The sequence below is a fragment of the Erpetoichthys calabaricus genome, chromosome 4, assembly GCF_900747795.2.
Source record: "Erpetoichthys calabaricus chromosome 4, fErpCal1.3, whole genome shotgun sequence".
Classification (NCBI taxonomy): domain Eukaryota; kingdom Metazoa; phylum Chordata; class Cladistia; order Polypteriformes; family Polypteridae; genus Erpetoichthys; species Erpetoichthys calabaricus.
Window position 1 is genome coordinate 201,793,474 of NC_041397.2, and position 26,559 is coordinate 201,820,032.

Sequence of the window (26,559 nt, forward strand, 5' to 3'; positions counted from 1 at the left end):
GTATAATTTTCCCTTAATTAGGTGGGATACAGAATTTTTAATGATGATGGGGCAACATAAATTTAAAAAGAGAGTACATGGATTTTTGTATTGTTTACAAAATGAATGATCTTGTAGTAATTATCATATTAGGTATTTTTTGAATGCCATGTACAGTGCTGAACATGAGACACTGCTTGCTCTGCTCTCAATCAAAAGATATTTAGAAAAGACGCTAACTGTGCAGTGATTAATTTTTTAAGATTTTTTTAAAACTAATTTCTTTTTAATAAAAGGAATATATATATTTTTTTAAATTGTTTGATTATTATGAGGTTTTCTAAAACTTAGCATTTGTGTTATGACATTTACTATATGTTCCCCCTTTTTTTTTCTTTTCTTTGCAGAGTCATTATTAGAATCTTGGTATTTGCAGTATTCATTATAGTAAAGAGCCTATAACTGAGGGCAACTGAGTTTGATTTCATTGTTAAATGTTAAATTATGAGAGACATAATGTTTCTTTGTTTCTTTCTTAGATGCAAACATACAATATTGCACGATTCACATATTACAAAGTTGCTCAACAAAATAAAAAATAAAATCTCAAAATCTTTGCAAAATACATATTGAAAAATGCCATACATTACTGAAAAATTATTCAATATACAGTTTAATTCTAGAATTTAAGAAATATGCAAATTTTTTTTACATACTTAGGTTTTGAGCACTTGATCTAGAATTGTTTAAAATGAAAGTAAAAGGTCTCAAAATTAGTACCTGTCACCTTAAGTAGTATATTGTAAATGATTCTCCTTAATTTTTACCGATGGTGATCAAATAGCCATTTCAGTAGGATAGGGCATGTTAGTAGGAATCATTTGACAAAAATATGTTAAAAAACACAAAAAAAAACTTCTGGAGGTATGAAAATGAGATTTTCCATCAAATCTATTGACCAGCTTACCTGAATGTAACAGGTCTAAAGAAGGGTGTTAAAAATACGTATGTTTTTAGAATAATGAATGACCAGTTTTATATTTAAAAAAATCTTTATATTTACATTTTCTGAATATTCTTTTCTCGTTTTGAATACCCTCCCTTATTTCTTTATTAATGAGCAATATGAATGTTATATATTAATTTTTGGTACAGTGGAAAGTACAAGGTTTCGACACTTTCTGGGTGACCCTATCAATGACAATGTCTCACAAATAACCTGCACTCAGAAATTACTTACATTAGTTTGTGGAAAAATGTGTTAACTTTTTTTTTTGTTTTGTTGTTGTAAAGTTTATGAAGCTCCTGTTTCTACAGTATGTAAGGCACATTTTACTTAATTTTTTTTACAACACATCTTTTAAAATGGAGTTCTTACTTGGGGCTACAGGTGCTGGTCATAAAATTAGAATACATATCATGACAAAGTTGATTTATTTCAGTAATTCCATTCAAAAAGTGAAACTTGTATATTAGATTCATTCATTACACACAGACTGATGTATTTCAAATGTTTATTTCTTTTAATTTTGATGATTATAACTGACAACTAATGAATGTCCCAATTCAGTATCTTGGAAAATTAGAATATTGTGAAAAGTTTCAATATTGAAGACACCTGGTGCCACACTCTAATCAGCTAATTAACTCAAAACACCTGCAAAAGCCTTTAAATAAATGGTCTCTCAGTCTAGTTCTGTAGGCTACACAATCATGGGGAAGACTGCTGACTTGACAGTTGTCCAAAAGACGACCATTGACACCTTGCACAAGGAGGGCAAGACACAAAAGGTCATTGCTAAAGAGGCTGGCTGTTCACAGAGCTGTGTCCAAGCACATTAATAGAGAGGCGAAGGGAAGGACAAGATGTGGTAGAAAAAAGTGTACAAGCAATAGGGATAACCGCACCCTAGAGAGGATTGTGAAACAAAACCCATTCAAAAATGTGAGGGAGATTCACAAAGAGTGGATTGCAGCTGGAGTCAGTGCTTCAAGAACCACCACGCACAGACGTATGCAAGACATGGGTTTCAGCTGTCGCATTCCTTGTGTCAAGCCACTCTCGAACAAGAGACAGCGTCAGAAGCGTCTCACCTTTGGACTGCTGCAGAGTGGTCCAAAGTTATGTTCTCTGATGAAAGTAAATTTTGCATTTCCTTTGGAAATCAAGGTCCCAGAGTCTGGAGGAAGAGAGGAGAGGCACAGAATCCACGTTGCGTGAGGTCCAGTGTAAAGTTTCCACAGTCAGTGATGGTTTGGGGTGCCATGTCATCTGCTGGTGTTGGTCCATTGTGTTTTCTGAGGTCCAAGGTCAACGCGGCTGTCTACCAGGAAGTTTTAGAGCACTTCATGCTTCCTGCTGCTGACGAACTTTATGGAGATGCAGATTTCATTTTCCAACAGGACCTGGCACCTGCACACAGTGCCAAAGCTACCAGTACCTGGTTTAAGGACCATGGTATCCCTGTTCTTGATTGGCCAGCAAACTCGCCTGACCTTAACCCCATAGAAAATCTATGGGGTATTGTGAAGAGGAAGATGCAATACGCCAGACCCAACAATTCAGAAGAGCTGAAGGCCACTATCAGAGCAACATGGGCTCTCATAACACCTGAGCAGTGCCACAGACTGATCGACTTCATGCCACGCCGCATTGCTGCAGTAATCCAGGCCAAAGGAGCCCCAACTAAATATTGAGTGCTGTACATGCTCGTACTTTTAATGTTCATACCTTTCAGTTGGCCAACATTTCTAAAAAATCCTTTTTTTGCATTGGTCTTAATTGATATTCTAATTTACCGAGATACTGAATTTGGGACTTTCATTAGTTGTCAGTTATAATCATCAAAATTAAAAGAAATAAACATTTGAAATACATCAGTCTGTGTGTAATGAATGAATCTAATATACAAGTTTCACTTTTTGAATGGAATTACTGAAATAAATCAACTTTGTCATGATATTCTAATTTTATGGCCAGCACCTGTATATGAGGTTCTGACACATCATTCCCTATTTTCACACTTCCAACTTGAGCTATACAAGACACTGTTTTTTCATTTCTGCACCTTTTCAAAACCTGCAAACTTTAATTTCTCGTCCTCACAATACTGTCGAGTGTTAATTCTGCATCATGCTATTCTGGAAGATTTTTAATTCACTTTCATCCATATTTCCACAAAATGATAACTCAATATGTGACCCTGTTATGGTACAGTAATTGCTGTCTCTCCCCAGACAACAGTCATAGTAGCAACCAGCTACTTTAGTTTGATTGGTTTGGTCCCTTGTATGAATAGGAAGTCCATATTTGCAAGATCTGCCCTATAAAAATGGTAAATCAGGAGGCAAACCTTTTCTCGTATTCTTCACTTCTTAAAAAATAAAAGATCTTCACCAATGTATGAAGATGGCCAGATGAAGAAGCACATTTTGAATTCCTGGTAAGCTTTGTGTGCATTTCACTTTTTTACAAATGTACAAAAAGTGAAAATATTCTGGCTTTTTATACCACAACAAGCTATATGGGGTTGAGATTCTATTAAATTCATGACTGGTACCCTTACTTCCTTGGCTGTCTGAATACTGAGCAATCTTCCATTTGACTGCCACTGCAAATAAGCCCAGCAAGTTCTTGATTAGGGATGAGTGAGCCCTGTTGAATTACCTTTACCTCAAGTGTAGGAAAATACACTGAAGTCAGTCAGGGAGGGGAAACTGAACTAGTCTTGTGTGGATTTTAAATGGTGCAGTGGATGTTTAAGTGTCTCTGAGGGCTAGGAAAGCATTTGCCGACTATGCTGGACCAATTATTGTGCTTAAAAATGTGACTTGAGCTATGAAGCAGTAGTGCTGACCACTGTGCCTCTCTGAGATAAAATTATGCTCTGAATACTTTGAGAACTTTATCTATGTCCATGTCTTGATAGCTCCTATTACAACAACTATCTAACGCCCACAGAATCTGCGATGTAACAGATCAGCGTTATATACTCAGGGGTGCCGTCCCTGTCACTTCCTGATCTGCACTACTTAGCGAAGAGCAGAACATGCCTAATTCAGCAGTGAAGACACAACATGCAATGAAACTGTCCAGAACAGCAAAATATTTTCATAATATTCCCATTATCACCAGTTAATGTGCTCCTCAAATGAAAATACCTCAAGTTATTTATTTATTTTAACACATGCAAAGTATAAATCCAGCTTGAGCAACAATCAGATAGTGATATCACAAATATGTTTATATGCTGTAAATTACTCATACATGCACAAAGTAGATCAGGCAGCAGAGTAAAGTTTTATGTGGGGTGCGCTTGCAGTGTGCATGTATGAAAGTTCTGTACATGCGTGACACAAATCAAACAGGCAGCACAGATTGAACAGTGGCATTCACATCCAAAATGGCTGCTACAGCTCTGTGATGTAATGCTGGCCTTGCAGAGCATCATGGGGCAGCACTGCGAACTTTCAGGGGACAATTTGGTGAATAAGGTCACCAGCAATGTCAGCATATTTGCAATAAGAAACATTTTTGCAAAGTTCACCAATCATATCTATTCTCGACAGAAGCTAGGTATTATTAAATAGTAAAAATCTAAATGCAGTATTGCTGTAATATATTTTATTTATGTTATGTTTTTGATTTTTTTACTGCAATGCCCAAGACACAAGTCAGTCTTGTGTGATAATACATAATTTTTATTCAATTATGTTTATTATACCACTCTTAAGGTTAATGGTAGCTGTTCAAGTTTAAAAGAACATGGTTATACAATATTTAAGTACACCCAACAGGCATCAATATGTTCAAAGAAAAAAAAAAAGAAGATAGCATACTTCATATCTTGTACTAAAGGTCTACTTGACATCTCTGCTATGTTGATCTTGCATGATTACACACAAATACTATTTTATAAATAGATGGAAGTAGCTTCTGGACTTTGTCATTTATTACATTTATTAACAGTTTGTTAATATTGAAATTCTATTTACATACATGTTAATTCTATACTTATTTAATGTTATCTTTTTGATTTTCTTTAAAGTTCCAAGTCGTCCACCTGAAAACGTGGTAGCTTCAGCCACATCCTCGGAAACCATTTCATTGTCGTGGTCTGTGCCACCAAAGGAGGCTCTTAATGGCATTCTGCAGGGTTATAGAGTTATATACTGGGCAAATCTTCCAGATGGAGGTATGTATTTTATTGTATGATAGCTATAAACATCTAAGATAAGAAGCTGGAATCCAAATCATGGGATTTGAATTTTTGACTGTATCCTTATCAGACTTAAGACATAATACAGAAAGACACCTTCAGTATTTAGTTTATAAATTTATAGCTATAAATTAAGGTTACCAGAAATAAGTAATTAGAAGTAATTACTTGGGGTACAAGTAAAAGAATTCTAAGTTTCATTATAGACCTTGATTTTAAAATATTACTTCTTCATGTAAAATGGATTGTCTGTTCTGTACTGTCATAATATACTCTACAGTGGATAGCAAATGTGGGGATGGCTGTTAGTAAGTGCAATGTTAACGTATTTGTCTTCAGCTGCATCTCAACATAGTTGCCCTGAAATGTAATTTTACTCCAAATCAACTATTATAACACGAGTTGTGACTGCAAGCTAATGCAGGTTGGAAAGTTTACATTTAAAGTAAAAAATCTATTTTATGTTATGCCATGTTCACCTAAGCCTTTCCTGCTTTTTTCTATTCAATTCGGCATGCCCATGGCCATTTGCAACATAATATGAGATTCAGCCATGGCAGCAATACCATATTTCTTTTTCCTTTTGCTAGACATGTTACTTATGTCTTCACACTCTTTTTTTCTAAGAATTGTCCCCTGTTGCTCAGAGATTGTATCTACAACACACTTTTCTGTGGATATTCACATCTGGTTTTAGCCACTACTCAGTTTTAGATTTTCACCTCTATCTCTGCTATGACATTTTTGTTAGTTACAGTATTTTGCTTGTGCATTTAAGAATTTTTGACTCTGCCTTTCTTTTTGTTCTGGTCTGCTTGTATGAATTTTGTCCACTCTCTCTTTTACAACTCCTGTTCAGTCTTGTCATTATGCCCTTGTTTGTTTTTATTTGCTGTTGTCTGTGTTCTGACATATTTATTATGTATATGTGTGTGTGTTGTGTATACAGTATGTATGTCATTTCAGAAATTAAACCACTAGATGGCAGAAGTGTTCTTTTCTAGCAATTTACACACTTTTCTGTATTTGTTTATTTCTACTGCATGCTGTAAAATCTTTCATATTTTTTTTTTCTCATGTATGATAAGATTGGAATAATCCGATCTACCATACTGTACTGTAGCCCAATCCTTGGTAACTGAACACAAAGTCAAAACACTGGGGTGGTAAATTCATAACAGAAGGTTAAAAGGTGTAGAGGTAATGTGTAATTATTAGTGTAGAATTAATCTGTAATTATTAGTACTGCAATTAATGGGAATTCTTGGTATACTCTTCACATTTACAAATATTAAACAAGGCATTTAGCTATTCTTATAGACAATAAATCTGGAATTCTCTAGTGCTGGAGAGCAATGATTTGTTAAAATAAATCAGTAATGAAATATAACATTTTTTGTGGCTATTCCTATGACAACACAATTGTTTTTTGCACAATTATGTTGTACTTTTAAGAGTTTAAAATTACATAAATCTGTAGCCTATAAAACTGTTAGGATTTTGTGTCACCAAATACAGAGTAGTCTAGAGTAACTACTATCCTCTTGAATGTGGACAGATGCAGTTCTGTCTTTCATTTTTTTTGCTGCAGAATGACGTCTTAGCTAGATGGTTTAATAATGTACTGAATCCATTTGTACAAGAGGAGGGTGCATTCACTTTGAACATTAATGCTGAGACTCTTTTGATGTGAGTTCTTGTGCCATGGATGAAATGATTGATTCAATTTGGCTGAAACCTATTCTGCACTTTGCTGAGCTTTAGAGAATGCATCTGGTGCATTTTTACAAAAGTCTAAGTACGTCAGGAATTAATGTTTCACCTCTTCTGAGCTCATGCCTGTGTGACACTTTGTTTTTTTCTGTAGATTTCAAATGTTACTTAACTCTTATGAAGTACATGTCAAAAATTAGGCTTGGTGGAAATAATTTCAAAGGTGCATAAAAGTATAAAAACAAGTGGTTTAGACATGATGAGATAAGAGCACAGCATCCATCCATTACTTAACTTGCCCAATCCAGTTCAGGGTCACAGAGACTAGAGCCTAGCCTGGCAGTATCAGGCACAAAACAGAAACCAACTCTGGACAGAGCACACCCCACCCATGAATTTAACTTGCCTGTTTGGCGAGAAAAACCCATGCAGTCATAAGGAGAATGCGCAAATTGCACACAACAAATGGGTCAAGATTTTAACCCAAGGGGCTCATGTCACACAAATTTGGTGAAAAGAAACGCATACTTTTTGGAACATTAATGCACAATTGTCTTCCTACAACCCTAAAAATAGATTCCTTGCATTCTGTGATGGATGGATATGTGTTAATTGATCATTTAAAATGCAGAGTTTTAAATTATTTAACAATCATATTTTACATTAAAACTACAAAGCATTTAGTTGCTTTATACAAAAACACTATGAAATTAAATCATGCTGATAAATCAGTGTTTATCTTATAGATAATAGAAAGCTAAACTGATTTAAGTTTCAGTTGTCCTGTGTTGTTTAATATACAGTACTGTAGTTTTATGTTTTGTTGATATTAAATGTTATTAAACATACAAAATTTTTCTCTAGGGTCTTAAAAATGTGAGAGCTACTACCAAATGTATAAATTTAATAAATAAAGTTGTAATCTACCATTTGGTTTTATATCCAAATACAACAAAAAACCTTGTGATTCTGATCTGATTTTTTTGTTTACCTCTATCTGTTCTGCACAGAACTTGGTGAAATTAAGAATGTGACAACTTCACAACCATCACTGGAACTGGATGGTCTGGAGAAGTACACAAACTACAGTATTCAAGTGCTTGCTTTCACTCGGGCAGGGGATGGAGTTCGTAGTGAACAGATTTTCACTCGCACCAAAGAAGATGGTAAGTGAAAACTGCAGTTGTGGCTCATCGGTATGAAGGGTCAAATGTAGAACTGTGACAAAAATTGTGATAATTTTCACTTCTGAAAACGCTTCATTAAATACAGCAAGATTGGTTTGTGTGCCAAGTCTAACGTAATACAAGAAAAAGCAATGTCCATCATCCCAACAATAGTGTTGTGAACCTGTTCTCCTTGTAATACAAAACTAGTGTACTCACAATCTATCAAACTACACATAGTACAAAGATAATAGAAAACCTGTAATGGAATCTATCTATCTATCTAAGTAAATTAGCTATTTGGGAAAGAAAATATAATATTGTAATGGGTGGTTTGGAAGATCCAATTGTACTTTTTAAAAAACTATGCATTAGTTGCATTTTGATAGATTTTAATTTTTACAAATCCACAAAGAATTTTGACAAGTTTAAAACCATATGGTGTGTGAATAGTATATTATGTGACTGTATTAATGAAGAACCGCAGTTTGTTTTTTAGGGGAGTTTGTGGGTTCAGTTGTATTTCCAAAAATATTTAACATTGAAATGTATTTATAATAGTATAATGTGTAATAATATAACAATATAATGTGAAAGTTGTTGTATAGTTGACTGATGTTTTTGTCAATAAAGTTTGTTTTAAAAAAATCTATCTATCTATCTATCTATCTATCTATCTATCTATCTATCTATCTATCTATCTATCTATCTATCTATCTATCTATCTCTGATAGAAGTTTTCTTTTACAGTTCCTGGCCCCACAGCAGGTGTGAAGGCTGCTGCTGCGACTGCTTCTGTAGTGTACGTCTCCTGGCTGCCACCACTGAAACTAAATGGCATCATTAGAAAATACACTATTTTTTGTTCTGATACCTTCCCCATGGTAAGCTATGACAAGCACTGCTTCTTTGAAACTTTCAATATGTATTAAACACAACTTATATTTTGAGATTACATTAAGAAGCTGATTATGCAGAATGAGCATCCATGTGTATATCTAGTTTATTTAGTTTTTTATTCCCCAAAGATTTTAGCCCCTGCAAGAAATAAATGATATAATTCAGTATTAAGAGTTGTTGATTAGGTCGTATTTAGTCTTTCACGTAAACAGAATAAAGCAAGTATTGGTTGTATTCTGCTTACTGTACATTATGAAGAAACAAACTGTTGTTCTTAGCTGGGAAAAGACCCTGAAAGTGGCAAAAAGTGACCCTGGGGACGGGGTTTGACGCCTTCTCTAAACCAAAGGCCATTAAGTTCAAAGTCGGGGGTAGAGGGGGAGATGAAGAAGCCACAGTCTGTGAGAGAGGGGGATAAACAAGAGGTAAAGAGAATGTTTTTTTGTATTAGACTGGCAGATAAGTGAACAATTCACTCACGTGACAGAAATGGCTTCAAGGCATATTCAGTTAGAACCAATGGGAGAGCAGGGTTTTCTTCTTTGTTTTTCTTATCATAACCCTCAAAGTAGGTATTATTGTGATGCTCTTGCCATTTCAAATCCCGTAAACGCCAAAAGTGACTCTACTTCATTGGGCCCTTGAGCAAGGCCCTTAACTCCATCCTGGGTATGATGTTAATCTGCATCCAGCCCTGCATGTAGGTCCTCCAACCTGCAGGGAAAAACCTGGGGGTTGGTGGTAGAATTGGCACTCCAGCCACCATAAAAAAACCTAACACTGTTCCATTCCTTCTGAACTAGTGTGGTGCTGAGGTGTCGCCTGTTGCATGTCTGCACTCAGGTCTTAATCTGGCATCCTGAGTTAGTTTGTCATGTGGTGGGTGCCTCATTGCTCTGTGTCAGCATGCGCTCCTAACCTCTCCTCTCCTCCTTGAGGGCAGCCTTGGGTGACTCGTATTAAATTAGTTAATTTGATATATACAGTAAAGAGAACCAAATTTCATTATGGTAGGTAGAATAACCTATAGAGTTACTTCAAAAATGTCATTTTAACAGACTAAATGTGTAATCTTTGGAAACATAATAAAGCTTTCACTAAATTGTTTTTCAAAACCAAAAATTGGACAAAAATATTTAGTTTTAAGATGAAACAAAAATTGGCTTTTATTCAGGCTCTGACCATAACATTTTGCCTTTCAAGATTTTCAGGACAACATCAGTTGTTAAACTGAAGGCATCATTCACTGACCCATCGCTTTGATAACAAATTGGACTGTGTATAGGGAACTGAGAGTAGAACTGTCAGTGTGAGCCCTTAGTTCTTGCACGCATCCCAGGACACACACACACACACAATGTCTTCATCCTGATGTCATCAGTTAATCTCACGGTTTCTCTACTGACTCTGAAACCAGTGTCCCTAAAACAACCTTACCCTTTTCATTGAAAAGATACATACATTTTCCACAATTACAGCCAGACTTCAAACCTGCTAATGGCAGATTGTGTTCATTCGGATACAGAAACAAATTACTTTAAAAATACTATTCTTCAAAAATTACACAGGGTTTGATTTTTGGCTGAATGCAGAAAACCTCTTTTATGCTGCCCTTTTTACAGAATTATAAATCATACTAATTTAATCTCAAGTTGCAATTAGGGAGGAAATTACATTTTGATACACTGACCTGATTATTTACCGTAAAAGAATAGTATGGTGTCAAGTGCTATACTGGATCTTGTAATATTTTGCGTCATCCATTATTAGTACAATTTTATATAGGTGGTGAGTTAGGCACAATAGCATATATTTATTAAAGAACTTTACAGTGTTAAGGAGCAATGGTTAATTCTGCTGCTTCACTAATGTAGTGTGCTGACTTTAAATCCTGTTTTAGATCACTATCGGTGTTGACTTTGCATATTTTCCTTGTGTCTGCATGTTTTTTTTTTCCTCTGACTATTCTGTTTTTTTTCTTCTCACATCCCAAAGACACGCTTTCACTACTAAACTTCAAAAAGACAAATTAGGCCAAAAACATATATGTTGTTATTTTCAGCCACTAAGATGATATGTTCATTTGTGATTATGCATTGAACTCCTGTGGGTGTGAAAGAAACTGTCTCTGTGCATGGCTGGCCACATCTCAAGGACTGGATCCTGCTTTGAACTTAGTGCTGCTGGTATAGACTCTGGCCCCCTATTGGTTTAAGCAGGATTTGGCAGATCATATTAAAAATAAGAGGAGGAAGGATGTTCTTAATAAAAAGTAAGTTGGACCTTATTAATATTAGTGAGAACGAATGAGGAAACATTTTTATCCAGTGGACTGATTGCTGTAATGCAGTATCATGGCACTTGGCATACTGAAGCTTGAAAATTCCCAAATGAATTGTCTTTGTACAATTAGGTAGATGGTGAGTTAGCCACAATATCACATATTTAATACCTTTAACATTAACAACATTATAAAAGGATAATATAAATGCTATAGTAATAGAAAACAGACAGCCAAGGATTCCTGCTATTGTATAGTCGGGCATTTAGGCTAATTACCCTACACTTCCAAATTAAAGAGTTAAGCTTCAGACTTTAAGTCTCTCCTCAGTACTCATTGCCATGGTTTTCAATCCACATCATCCACCAACTCTACTATACATTCCACTTTAGTATATAACCAGTTGATTTTAATTTTAACCTTTAGTTAAAGTTTTGAGATAACAACAACTCACTATCTAAAATGCAAAGTGTTTATTCATATTAAACCAATGTTTATTCATATTACAAATCTGTCAAGAAATCTACCTATATATTGGAGGTGTAAACACACAAATTTAACAGTAGATTACATTTATCAATTTCTAATTCATGATATGATATTTTTTTGATAAGTCTTTGTCCATCATTGTAATCATCAAGTGTGACCCTACAAAGGCCAAAGGCAGAAGGTGGCATGGCTCTGCCTAACTTTCAATTTTAGTACTGGGCAGCAAACATACAACATATTAAAACCTGGACATTGACACAAATAGATGAACACACAATAGCTTGGTCTGCAATAGAAATGAAATCCTGCAGTACTTCTTTATATTCCTTGGTTTGTACCCCTATAAGTACAAGTTATCATCAATATGCTAACAACCCAATTGTGCTTCATTTACTCAAAATATGGAACCAATGTAGGAAGTACTTCAAGATAGAGAAGCTTTTATTTATGGCACCTCTGCACGAGAAACACCTTCCCCACCGTCTCAAATGTACGCAGTTTTTAATGTCTGGAAAACATTGAGGATTGAATCACGTAGAGATCTGTATATAGACAATGTCTTTGCATCCTACGAACAATTACACTCCAAATTTAACTTTCCAGCAACCCATTTCTTTTACTACCTTCAAATTAGAAACTTTGTTAAACAAAACCTGTCCAATTTTCCTCACATCCCACCTACCTTTATACCGGGGAAAATATTGATCAGTCTTGAGGACTCAGACAGCATCTCCATAATATATAAAACCATTTTACAGCCCCTCCCTTTCAAAGATACCAGAGTACAGAGGGAAAAGGATCTCTTACTCAACATCTCAGAAAAGAAGTGGAAGGCAGCAATGCACAGAATTCACTTGAGGTCCATAAGCGCAAAGCATTCAGGTATTCCACATAAAATCATCTATCTCGTTTAATATTGTCCAAAATGTTTCTAGGGCAAGATTCAACCTGTGAACGTTGCAATCAAGTTCCGGCCTCATTGGGCCACATGTTTTGGGTGTGCACCAAATTAACATCATTCTGGACCAAAATCTCTAAATGCCTTTCAGACAGCCTTGGAGTCACAATCCCTCCTAATCCGCTAACAGTTGTGTTTGGTGTACTTCCAGATGGGCTTAAAGTGGAGAAGGACAAACCAACTGTAATTGCCTTTACTTCACTATTGGCACGTAGACTTGTCTTGCTCAACTGGAAGAATCCTAACTCACCTATTTTAAGTCAGTGGGTAACTTATATTATATATTATTTGAAATTGGGGAAAAAAATCAAATTCTCACATAGAGGATCTGTACAAAACTTTTTCAGAACCTGCCAGGATCTAATCAATAACATTTTAGAATAAGCATTTAAATTGAGGAAGCGGATTCTCTCCCCTCTTTTTTATTCTATTTATTTTTATTAATTTATTAATTTATCTATTTACTTATTTTTATGAGTTTAAAGTTTTACTCTGCTAGCCTAGCTCTCTTTCTTATGGGGGTTGATTTGCTTCGAACCTAATTTTGTTACACTTGACTTGCTTGTATGGAATGTTATTTGATTTTAATGAAATCAATGAAATGCTTAAAAAAAAGGAATAAAATACAAGAAAAAAACAAACTGAAGAAAGGAACAGTCTGTCATTTCTGAGAGGATGATTGCTAAGGATAATATTTAGAGACTAAAATGACGAAGAGGTAATCTAGGTGTGCTTTTATTTTGAATAAATTAATGTGCATTTAATAGTTATTTTGCATTTGTAAATATTCATTTTCTACAGCAGAAATTAAAATAATCTAAACAAAAACACTGTATAGTTTTTTTTTTTTTGGCAAATGGCTTTTTATGGTCTCCGCATGCAATTAACATAGGTTTAGTTCCAGATTTAGTTCCTGTACACCCAAATTAAAAAACTAAATAAAACAACTCCTTAAAAATAAAAGTTTTTGCAAACTTCATCCTTAGATTTTAATCCATTGCAGAGCCACCAGACATTCTGTGCTCATTTAACACTTGGCAATTTAGAGTGGCTAAGCATGCAAGTTATGTAAACTGATAAAAACATTAGGGACATTGGCAAATTCCATCAAGAGGAGATACAAATTGGCACTCTCAACGCAGGGCCTGTGAAGCAGAGATTGCCTCATACACCTGGCTATCTTGCTGTGAGTTGCTTCCAGTCTTGGGCAGGGCACAAACAAGTGTTCTGTCCTGTGCATGTAAAGTCAGAATTAGGCACATTAGCAAGGTGAACTAAAGAGACGTCCCGCTGTTCATTATGTATTTGGCCATTTGACTATGCATGCTCATCTTAAAACAGGTTCTTTACATTTCAACACTGTTAACTTGTACAATGCCACTGCATATATATTTTTCACTTGCCACATGTTAATGCCCTTTCCCACTATATTGCTTGCATGTCACCTCTTTTTTTTCTACTGTTTGCATTTCAGAGCCACAGCAGACTATGCAAGATGGGTTCAAGCTAAAAATGTAAAATATAATAGAACAGTTTTGCCACATCCCAACTCAAAAAAAATTACAATTTGTAGTAGATATTTGTACATTAATTAGCCTTGTGAATGATAACTTGCTGGTAAAGTTAAGCCAAGACTCAACATATTCAGATCATGAAGGGTGTCTTCTCAAAGACCCATATCAAGCAATAAAGAAATATATACAGAAGCCAAATATGTATGTTTTGTTTTTTTGTTTTTTTAATCAGGTAGATGTGACATTAAAACAGTAAGCTGAATATTAAACCAGAAAAACTTAAAGTGAGTGCTATTGTCTCTCTTAACAGGTAAGCAGCGAATTTGAAGCATCTCCAGATGTCTTCTTTTACCGGGTCCCAAATCTAAGTCGCAACCGTAAATACAGCATTTGGGTGGTGGCAGCAACAGCTGCAGGAAGAGGAAACGCCAGTGAAATTATTACAGTGGAACCTCAAGCCAAAGGTATTAAATATAAACAAACTCATTTTTATAAATTATTGTAATGTCTATCATTATGTGTATTTATTTTAACAGACTGGCATTGTATTACATTAGTGAAGTACCATATTAGCCCATATACTGTATTTCAAGGAATAAGGTAAGCAGCTTGTTTATATCTATGAAGAACAGTCTTCATTTTAATGATCCTTACCGATGAGTGAACACAACGTAGTTCACTTAACTGTGAGTTTGGTGAAATCACGGAAATGTTTGAGAAACTTTGCTGAACTCCGCAAAATGCATTGAAATTGATGGGGAGGGTGGAACTGAACTAGTTTTAAGTGAGTTATAATGGTGAAATGATCTTTTAAGTGTCCCTGAGGGCTAGGGAAGCATCAGCCAACTATGCTCAACTGATTATTGTGGCCCAAAAATATGATCTGAGCTGTGAGGTACCACTGTTAATAACTGTGCCACCATGCCTCAAACAATAAAAGACATAGAAGGAATAATAACCACAAACAAAATACAACTTTCATTTTGTAAATATATATGTGTTTCACTGCACTCGCAGTGTCACAAACATGGGGCAGCAGCTTGCAACTGGGTAATTCTATTGTTTGAAATTGCAGCTCTATATGTAGTTGGAACATCTTTTTTGTTTCCAATTTATCTGTGCATATACTTTGTACCTTTTTCTTCCATCAAGAAGATGCCTTGTAAACAGTAATTCATCTTTCATTATTATAATTTCACAGGGTCTCATTCTAAATCCGAAAGGAGGAGAGCTACTTTAAGGCTTGTTTTGACTCATAAGTGTAGCACGTGACTAATTATGAATGTATAGTTAGCCATGTGTTGCTGTGTGAGGCACTTGAGTGACCATACATGGATCAGTGTTGTATATCCGATGGCAGTACTCAAAATATTCTCATTATTGTCAGTTAATGCACCCTTCAATTTAAAATACTGCATGTTTTCTTTTTTTAATGTATGAAGTGATGTGACATCTTGCATGTGTAACAGGGCAGCAGTCTTACTGTATGCATGCCAAACGTTCTGGGCATGGCTGCTATATAATAATAATAATAATGCATTTTATTTATATATCCCTCTGATGTTACGTTGGCCTCACAAAGCATCATGGGAAGATAAGCAAAAATGTTTGTCTAAGTCAGCTGCATAGTGAATTTTTAGGAAAATATTTAGCAAACAAGGTCACCGGCAAGCATAATATATTTATTGCATAAAAAGACTATTTCATGCCCTCTGTCATAATTGATCTTTGCAATTGCAATCAAGCCATTGGCTATTTACTTTCAAAATGTGTCAGAGATAATGGGGATAATCAGAGAAGGACTTGAACAGAAAATTTCACTATATGCGGATGACATGGTACTGTATATATCAGACCCACAAACCTCAATACCAGTAGTCCTTAATATACTAGCAGAATTTCAAAAGATATCCGGACATAACATTAACTTGAACAAAAGTGTGCTTTTTCCAGTGAACTCTCTTGCACACAATATTAGTGGACACATTTCATTTATTTTAGTAGATCAGTTTAAATACCTAGGAGTAAACATCACAAGTAAATATAAAATTAAACAAGATGTGAACAGATGGTCTACCCTCCATCTTACACTAGCAGGGAGAATCAACACTGTCAAGATGAACATCCTTCCTAAGCTTTGTTTATTATTTCAGAGAGTCCCCATATACATTAACAATTTGTTCTTTAAGAAATTATACTCAATCATAACCTTATTTACAATGGTTTACCTTTGGAATTGGCAACATCCACGCTTCAACAGGGTGACTATACCGACAGTACTTTTCAATTTTTTTTTTACTGGGCAGCTAATGTACAAGCTGTAAGGACCTGAAAATCGACACCAATTGTTAAACATACACAAGCCTGGTTTGCAATAGAAATAATATCTTGCTGTACTTCTTTAAATGCCCTGCTCTCTGCCAGTTGTCTATCAATCACTCAGAATATGGAACCAATGCAACAAGCACGTTAAGACAGAGAAGCTTGTATCTTTTTCTACCCTCTGAAACTTGCACAGTATTTAAAATTGTTCGGGATTAAAACACTAAGAGACTTGAATATAGGTAATGTCTTTGCATCTTATGAACAATTACGTTTCAAATTTAACTTCCCATCAACACAATTTTTCCACTTCTTTCAAATCAGAAACTTTGTTTAAAGAAACCTGCCTAATTTTCCTTACCTACCACCCAATTCTATTCCAGGAGAAATATTGATCAGTCTTGAAGACTCGGACAATATCTCAATAATACATAAAAATATTTTAAAGTCCCTTCCTTTCAAAGATTCCAGGGTACAGTGGGGAAAGGATCTTTCACTTATTATCTCAGGGAAGGGGTTTAGCGCAGCCCTGCATAGAATACACTCTAGCTCCATATGCACAAAACATTTGGTCAACTCAAAATCTTTTATCGATCACATTTATCTTGGTTAAAATTGTCCAAAATGTATTCAGGGCAAGATCCAGCCTGTGATCATTGCAGTCAAGCTCCAACCTCAATGGGCCACATGTTTTGGATGTGCACCAAATTAACATCATTCTGGAGAAAAATCTTTGAATGCCTATCACACAGCCCTGGTGTCACAATTCCTCCTAATCCTTTAATAGCTGTGTTTGCTGTACTCCCAGATGGGGTTAAAGTGGAGAAGGACAAATTGATTGCAATCGCCTACACCACATTATTAGCACACAAATTTATCTTGCTGCACTGGAAGAATCCCAGCCCACCCGGTATAAGTCAGTGGGTAACTGATATTCTATACTATTTGAAATTGGGAAAAAATTAAATTTTCACTTAGAGAATCTGTTCAAAACATTTTAAAATTCTGGCAAGACCTAATTTATAAAATTCTAGATTAAGCTTTTGTATGTAATGTTACGGGCGGCACGGTGGCGCAGTGGGTAGCGCTGCTGCCTCGCAGTTGGGAGACCTGGGGACCCCGGGTTCGCTTCCCGGGTCCTCCCTGTGTGGAGTTTGCATGTTCTCCCCGTGTCTGCGGTGGGTTTCCTCCAGGTGCTCCGGTTTCCCTCCCACAGTCCAAAGACATGCTGGTTAGGTGGATTGGTGATTCAAAATTGGCCCTAGTGTGTGCTTGGTGTGTGGGTGTGTTTGTGTGTGTCCTTCGGTGGGTTGGCACCCTGCCTGGGATTGGTTCCTGCCTTGTGCCCTGTGTTGGCTGGGATTGGCTCCAGCAGACCCCCGTGACCCTGTGTTCGGATTCAGTGGGTTGGACAATGGATGGATGGATGTAATGTTACTTTCTTTGTTGTTAAAGTAAGTCTTGATTGTATGGAGTATCTACAAAAAAAAAGACTGGCAAATTTTGCTAATTAACAATAATGATCATCAAATATTGCCATAGCATCCCAGGACCTAGCTAAAAGCAGGTGCAAAAAGCACTGGCTTTAAGTATCACCTTTTCAGGACATCGGATTTCACACTTAAAGTAAAATGATGTGTCAATGGCAATTATCAGTGTATAAAAACTATGTTTGGAAGGTGTCATTAAACAGCAATCCTGCTTGCCACATGATGTCCAAAGTGATTTCCACATCAAATGACTAAACCTACCTTTGCGACAATTATGAAATATTATAGAATTAAGCTACAGCTTATTGTACTGATTGAAAAGTAACTTAGTGGCTTAGTAAACAATACATTTTATTTATTTACATAGAAACAAAAATTTACTTCAGAACATTATTAGTTAGTATCCACTACATGGTACTTTCAGTGCCTGCCAGAACAAATCTTTCCTCCATCTTTCAATCCATTTGTGACCCAGTTTTCTCTACTAAAATCTATCAGGACAGGCTGGAGCCATTCCTTGCTGAAGTAGGTGTAGGTAAAAATTTTCTGTGATCCTATAAACTTTAAATCTAAAGACTGGTATGCTGTTCAATAACACCTAAGGCCTTAAGCATTAATATATTATTAATGCTACAAAGCAAACATATTATTCATACAATACTTTTTGAGAGATTTTTTTAATAGTTTTATTTGAGTAATTTATGTACCAAAATGTAAAAGCAGTAACTTTAGATTGGCACTAGATGATAAACAGCAGTATTTTTTGTCAGTTTACCAGTTATTGGAAGCTGACTGCATTAAATATTTTTCATTTTACAATGATAAACCTATGCTGAATTTAGCTTTGTTTATTAAGATTTCTCAATCGATTAATTAAACTAATTAACCAAAGGCTCTCTAGGGCATTGTTCAGGTGTTCTAATATTTTCTGTGAGGGTGTTTTTGAATTAACATGACATGTAGAATAGAAAACAAAAACATTGGTCTTCACAAATACTTACAACCAGTAACAATTGCCTGCCCCTCCTTACCATTAATATCCCATTAAATACCTCTTTATGCTTGTGTGTTTTTGTCTTTAAGTGAATGATATGTAATCAGATAAAAGAAAGGTGGAATAGTATAGCATTGCTATTTTATATAGAAACCTTTTCCCATTCACAATTTAGCCTATCTATGTTTGTTATCTTAGATATTACATTTTTAGAATAGTCTGTTATATGCATTGAGTGGTTAGATAAAGCAGGAATTAAGGATATGGTTGAACATATGACCTTTAAATGTGCACAGCACTGGGACATCATTAAATTACTATTATTAATCTGTGCTCAGGATGAAATGGGTAATTTTTCAATAATTTTATAAATATGTACATTAATGATGTACCTATTATTCTTTCCTATACTATTTATCTCACAATGCATTAATGCTAAGAAGTATTCCCAGCAATTAGTGCTGTTTTTTATGTTTGCTGTGCAATAGCCGCAATAATTCTGCACAAGATTTTACAGGAAATGTCCTCCACAATACTTTTATATGATATGTTTTGAAAAAGCAGATGCACAAATTGTGTTTTATTTTGCAAACTCAGGTGTGTTCTAACCTTGGAAATTTGTTAAAACTGAACAGTTCATTAACTGCAGAATTGATTCTTCTTCTATCCAAGGATATAAGAATAAAAAAGTGTTAAACATGAAGGCAAGTTTCTTAGCCAGCTAGTCGTGGCTTATCAAGATGCTGGTCATGTTTAAGGCAATGTGCTGCATAATACTGCCTCTTGGGAGTGAAATCATTAAGTAAGCATTTTGTACCATACAGCAATGCAGTTGCGAATTTTTAGTATACTGTATTGCTGTTTTCTCACCGCTAAAGTGACAGAAATTTCCAACATTATTTTTTTAAATAAAGGAATGCTCCTATAATCACGTCATGGCCAAATTCAGAAAACACAATTTGTTAACCATCTACATGTAATGTGTTATTTACTCTTAAGTTGCCCTTTCATTGTGCACTTTGTTCAGCATATCCTGTTTTTCCATTTCTTCAAATATTGGTGGGTTTTATATGCATTTTATTTTACTATGTGTCTGGTTTTCTTATTTGAATAGGTTGTTTACTCCAGCATTATCTATCTTTATCTAATATTGTTATCATTATTATTACCATCATTTTTCTTGTTCAGCCTCAAGGGGAAATAAGAGTTGTGTATCCTGTTTCCATTTAGTCTTTCTTCAAGATCAGCTCAGTATATTTTAACTACTAAGGTGCTATTTGTATAGTTTTTTTGTTTTTTTTTTTTGTTTCTAGATGATCTTAACCACTACTTAAGTGGTTGTTTAATATTCAAAACCACCTATTTTCTCTTTCAGCTCCTGCAAGAATCCTGACATTTAGTGGCACTGTGACAACCCCTTGGATGAGAGATATTGTCTTACCCTGCAAAGCTGTAGGGGATCCGTCGCCCACTATTAAATGGCAGAAGGATAGGTAAATGTATTTTCTGTTACTAGATGCTGACAACTTCATTCTCCGTGCCTATCACAAAGGAATAAAAACAATAATCAGCAGCTGCATGTTTAGAGAGTAACGATTTGTTTCCCAGTCTGTGCAATGTTCCTTCTGTAAGACTGGAAGGATGCTTTTAAAGTATTGGGCACTGTATTATACATGAAAGAAATATATTTTGGTCCTTTACTAATTTACATTTTGAACAAAGATGGAGGATGCCACAGATATATGCCTCCATCTACTGTATGGCCACTTGGAAGGTTCCGAACCTATGTCATATTGCTATTTATTGACATTATTTACATGTTTTGTATATCATCTAGCCTGCAGTAACAAGTTAAATGATCATTTCCATTTTGACTGGGTTACCTTGATCCTGGATTTTTCAACTAATCAAAAGAATGGCTGCTTTTCTGATAAGCTCACTTCTTCCACTGGCTCACCTCTAGACTGACATCTTCTGCTCTCCTTTTTATTCTATACATAAATAACATTAAGGGAGGCATACACATACATTTTTGTCTGACTCTATCTTTTATATGATGTGGAGGAGAGCCATGGGTTTCATGTCATTGAGTTTTTTAAGTGGTGTGATCATTCCTTTTTGTATATACATACTAGGGCTGTTGTTCGATTTAAAAATGTAATCGTGATCAATTAAAATTTTTAATCTAAACTGTATATTAATCGCAATTTATCGTATTTCCTTCAAGTATATTAGTACTAGGGTGTTGTACCGTGTTAGTCATTATGGATGTAGAGAGACATTAAGCAAAATACCACCATTTATTGGCTAACTAGAAAGATTACAATATGCAAGCTTTCGAGGCAACTCAGGCCCCTTCTTCAGGCAAGATGTATTAATATTTTTCTGTAAAGCAGAGATGAGAGATTCAAACCTTCTATGATGAATGAAAACTTTGGACGGCGTTTTCCCTTGCCTGGATGCGGGTCACCGGGGCCCCCCTCTGGAGCCAGGCCTGGAGGTGGGGCTCGATGGCGAGCGCCTGGTGGCCGGGCCTGCACCCATGGGGCTCGGCCGGGCACAGCCCGAAGAGGCAACGTGGGTCCCCCTTCCCATGGGCTCACCACCTATGAGAGGGGCCAAAGAGGTCGGGTGCAGTGTGAGTTGGGTGGTGGCTGAAGGCGGGGACCTTGGCGGTCCGATCCTCGGCTACAGAAGCTGGCTCTTGGGACGTGGAGTGTCACCTCTCTGAAGGGGAAGGAGCCTGAGCTAGTGCGCGAGGTTGAGAGGTTCCGGCTAGATATAGTCGGACTCACCTCGACGCACAGCTTGGACTCTGGAACCAATCTCCTTGAGAGGGGCTGGACTCTCTACCACTCTGGAGTTGCCCCTGGTGAGAGGCGCCGAGCGGGTGTGGGTATACTTATTGCCCCCCGACTTGGAGCCTGTTCATTGGGGTTTACCCCAGTAGACGAGAGGGTGGCCTCCCTCCACCTTCGGGTGGGGGGACGGGTCCTAACTGTTGTTTGTGCGTATGCACCGAACGTTAGTTCGGAGTACCCACCCTTTTTGGAGTCCCTGGAGGGGGTGCTAGAGGGCTTACCTTCAGGGGATTCCCTTGTACTGCTGGGAGACTTCAATGCTCACGTGGGCAATGACAGTGAGACCTGGAATGGCGTGAATGGGAGGAATGGCCCCCCCGATCTGAACCCGAGTGGTGTTTTGTTATTGGACTTCTGTGCTCGTCACGTTGTGGGTCGGTGGGGGGGGTACTTCGAAGACCTCCTCAATCCCACTAACATGCCTTCCAATGAGGAAGCAGAGCCTGGGGACTCAGAGTTGGGCTCCCCCATCTCTGGGGCTGAGGTCACCGAGGTGGTCAAAAAACTCCTTGGTGGCAGGGCCCGGGGGTGGATGAGATACGCCCGGAGTTTCTCAAGGCTCTGGATGTTGTAGGACTGTCTTGGTTGACACGCCTCTGCAACATCGCATGAACATCAGGGACAGTGCCTCTGGATTGGCAGACCGGAGTGGTGGTCCCCCTCTTTAAGAAAGGGGACCGGAGGGTGTGTTCCAACTAAAGAGGGATCACACTCCTCAGCCTCCCTGGAAAAGTCTGTTCGGGGGTCCTGGAGAGGAGGGTCCGTCGGATAGTCGAACCTCGGATTCAGGAGGAACAGTGTGGTTTTCGTCCTGGTCGCGGAACAGTGGACCAGCACTACACCCTTAGCAGGGTCCTGGAGGGTGCATGGGAGTTTGCCCAACCAGTCTACATGTGTTTTGTGGACTTGGAAAAGGCATTCGACCATGTCCCTCGGGGAATCCTGTGGGGGGTACTCCGAGAGTATGGGGTACCGGACCCCCTGATAAGGGCTGTTTGGTCCTTGTACAATCGGTGCCAGAGCTTGGTCCGCATTATCGGCAGTAAGTCAAACCCGTTTCCAGTGAGAGTTGGACTCCGCCAGGGCTGCCCTTTGTCACCGATTCTGTTCATAACTTTTATGGAAAGAATTTCTAGGCGCACCCAGGGTGTTGAGGGGGTCCGGTTTGGTGGACTCAGGATTGGGTCATTGCTTTTTGCAGATGATGTTGTCCTGTTTGCTTCATCAGGCCGTGATCTTCAGCTCTCTCTGGATCAGTTCGCAGCCGAGTGTGAAGTGGCTGGGATAGGAATCAGCACCTCCAAATCCGAGACCATGGTCCTCAGCCGGAAAAGGGTGGAGTGCCCTCTCAGGGTTGGTGGCGAGATCCTGCCCCAAGTGGAGGAGTTCAAGTATCTCGGGGTCTTGTTCACGAGTGAGGGAAGAATGGAGCGTGAGATCGACAGGCGGATCGGTGCGGCATCCGCAGTAATGCGGGCTCTGCATCGGTCTGTCGTGGTGAAAATGGAGCTGAGCCGCAAGGTGAAGCTCTCAATTTACCAGTCAATCTATGTTCCTACCCTCACCTATGGTCATGAGCTATGGGTAGTGACCGAAAGAACGAGATCGCGAATACAAGCGGCTGAAATGAGTTTCCTCCACAGGGTGTCTGTGCTTTCCCTTAAAGATAGGGTGAGAAGCTCAGTCATCCGGGAGGGGCTCAGAGTAGAGCCGCTGCTCCTCTGCATCGAGGAAGATGAGGTGGCTCAGGCATCTGATCAGGATGCCTCCTGGACGCCTCCCTGGTGAGGCGTTCCGGGCACGTCTAACCGGGAGGAGGCCCCGGGGAAGACCCAGGACACACTGGAGGGACTGTCAGAATAACCTGCAAAATGTGTAAACATGTATCTGTTTAGAATGTATCTGTTATTGATTTACAATGTTTTAAATTGTACATTGTCAAAGAATATTATTTGTATAATTTTTTTTTATTATAAAATAAGTCTAAATACCTTAAACGTCAGCCCAAATGGATTGAAATTTTAGAATGATGAATTTGCACTAATTACTGTCTGTTTTTATTGGTTATACTCTAATGCAGGCTATAATGTAGGCTACAGAAGGTAACACACAAGTAGTTAATCAACAACAACAACATACCATGTCTTCTTTGGGGGGAAGTGTGAGTGAGGTATAAGGAATCAAATAATTCCACTCTGTGTCATCTGCTCTTTAGCTGCTTGCGCATGGGTAGCATCTGTACTGTGTTATTTCAGGCCAAATGTCCCTCCATGGATGACCCACTGACATTCTGTCTTGCACTCAGACCTATACCTCAACAGCCTCTTCCATTTCAAAGGAAAGGCGAACTTACATTAGCAGACATCACTTTGTGTAGTGTCATTATCTTGGTGTTCTGCTATACTGTGTGATATGACCTTATGTCTTTATTATATTTTTCTCTTGAACTTTCAATTTGTGAATGCAATGTAATGGCAAGGATGATGCTGACATGCAATCTGCCCAACATAAGCGCATCACTAAAATGAAAGTCATTCACTCTGCTTGTATATCTATCTTGATTTTAATTGTACTCTTTTTATTCTCTGCATTTTAAACAGTGAGTGTATATATGAAACAATGTGCATAAAATACTTGTTAAATCGTGTCCCTTACTGATTCAATATGGTACAATGTATTTTATGTTCCAATGAGAGACAATTCTGTATTACAAGAGATGAGTGGCGACTCTATTTGTGTGTGTGTGTAAGTAAAAACCCATTGTCAAGAAACAACACAGGAAATGTTAAAGCACTATTAGTAGACTTAAATTCATTTCCTGTTGTTTCATTAAGTGTGAAGTGCGGTCAAATTGACCGGGTTAAATTAACGCATTTAGGAAATAATGTAATCACAGAAATTTTTAATGTGTTAATCACACACATTAATCTGTGACCTATCAACAGCTCTACTAGATACTTATACAGTATAACCGAGGATATAGCTTTAGATTCTCACTGTTCTCCTTGTTCTCCAACAATTTTAAATGGTTAACTGTAGATATGGTGAAGATCAATATTTATGGAAAATTGTTAATAATTGGCTGATATCTGCTCTGAATATGAAACCAATAAGCAAGGAGTCCTAATAATGTCTGTTACTTTTAAGGAAACTATTTCTTTTTTAAGTAATGTTTCTTTTATGTCTTTTATTGAATATGTTGTTATATTATCTTTTATATAATGGTTTGGGAATCATACTATTAAGGACAAAACAGTGCCAAAATAGTAAAATCACTGGTATGCAGCACTTCTTTCACTAAATTTGAAAGAAGAACATATTCCTTCTTCTCACCAGTACATCATTGTTACTCTAGAACTGATTATTCCTATATAGATAACAATTTCTTGCCCATGATCAAATCTTGCAAATATGATGCTATTGTTATGTCCAACCATGCCTCTCTGATCATGGAGCTCACATCACTATGCCCCACATACTCATCCTGCAGCTGGGGTCTTAACCTCTTGTCATTAGCTGATGAGAACTGTACAGAATTTATATCTAAGCAAATTGATTTTTTTTAGAGACAAATGTATTCTCTGAGGTTTCTGCAGGAATACTCTGGGAAACTCTGAAGGCATTTTTAAGAGGACAGATTATCTCATATCTTTCCCACAAAAATAAATCGGAAACCAAGCTGGCCTCAGAGTTAATCATTGAAATTACCAGAATAGATCAAGGACACGCCAGGTCTCCAAATGAGGCACTTTTTAGGAAAAGACAGGCTTTGCAATCAGAACGCAACCTCTTGTCAACAAAAGAAACAGAACAACTCATTTTTAAATCTCGACAACATTACTATGAACATGGACAGAAGACTAACAAGATTTTAGTACAACAAATCCATAAGGAGGAAGTTCGCAATGCAATATCAGTAATCACCAACACAGGCGGACATAGAATCATTGGCCATGAAAAATAATGCATGCATTTAGAGAATACTGTAAGTCCTTATTATATTCAGTTTAAAGAACACAAGAAATAATCTATTGTTGTTTTTTTTTTTTTGATACATTACAGATACCACAGCTAGATACTCTAAGTGCAGAGGAATTGGATAAACCTCTGACACTATCAGAATTACTAGATGCTATAAACTCACTTCAGGGTGGGAAAGCACCAGGGGCCTCATGCATAACGCCATGCGTAGAATTCTCACTATAACATGACATAAGCACAAAAGCGGAAATGTGCTTACGCACAAAAAAATCCAGATGCATAAGTCTGTGCGAACGCCAACTTCCACGTTATTCCGTTCCATAAATCCCGGTCAGCATGAAAAGTAACACACGTGCACGCGCCTGCTGTCCCACCCCAACTCCTCCCGGAATTACGCCTCTTTGAATATGCAAATCAATATAAATAGCCCTTAAGCTCAGCCTTCTGTGAAAAGACAATGGCAAAAGCAAGAGGGAAAATAGAAGAATTACAGCGAATACCAAGTGGAGGCAAAGGAAAAACATACTATTTGTTGGTTTAAACAGTGGTATAAACAACAAAAGGAAGTTGATCGAGTGACACAGCGTGTCAGAGAAACTCGAAAGCTCAAGTTCACAAAGCCGCACAGTGCCTGAAATAAAAAAGAAGTTGTCACATATCAAAGTCGCCATGAAAAGGCGAGTCGTAGCCCA

General features: G+C 37.3%; 1 protein-coding gene across 1 annotated transcript in view; it reads left to right on the forward strand.

Annotated features, from left to right (window-relative positions):
* The window catches only part of dscamb (Down syndrome cell adhesion molecule b), a 681,084-nt gene that overhangs the window by 567,306 nt on the left and 87,219 nt on the right, over positions 1 to 26,559 (forward strand). Inside the window, exons 18-22 of the mRNA XM_028800187.2 lie at positions 5,028 to 5,174; positions 7,922 to 8,077; positions 8,828 to 8,961; positions 14,530 to 14,683; positions 20,401 to 20,518. Coding sequence (XP_028656020.1) covers positions 5,028 to 5,174; positions 7,922 to 8,077; positions 8,828 to 8,961; positions 14,530 to 14,683; positions 20,401 to 20,518 — 709 coding nt within the window. The remainder of the gene's footprint in view (positions 1 to 5,027; positions 5,175 to 7,921; positions 8,078 to 8,827; positions 8,962 to 14,529; positions 14,684 to 20,400; positions 20,519 to 26,559) is intronic.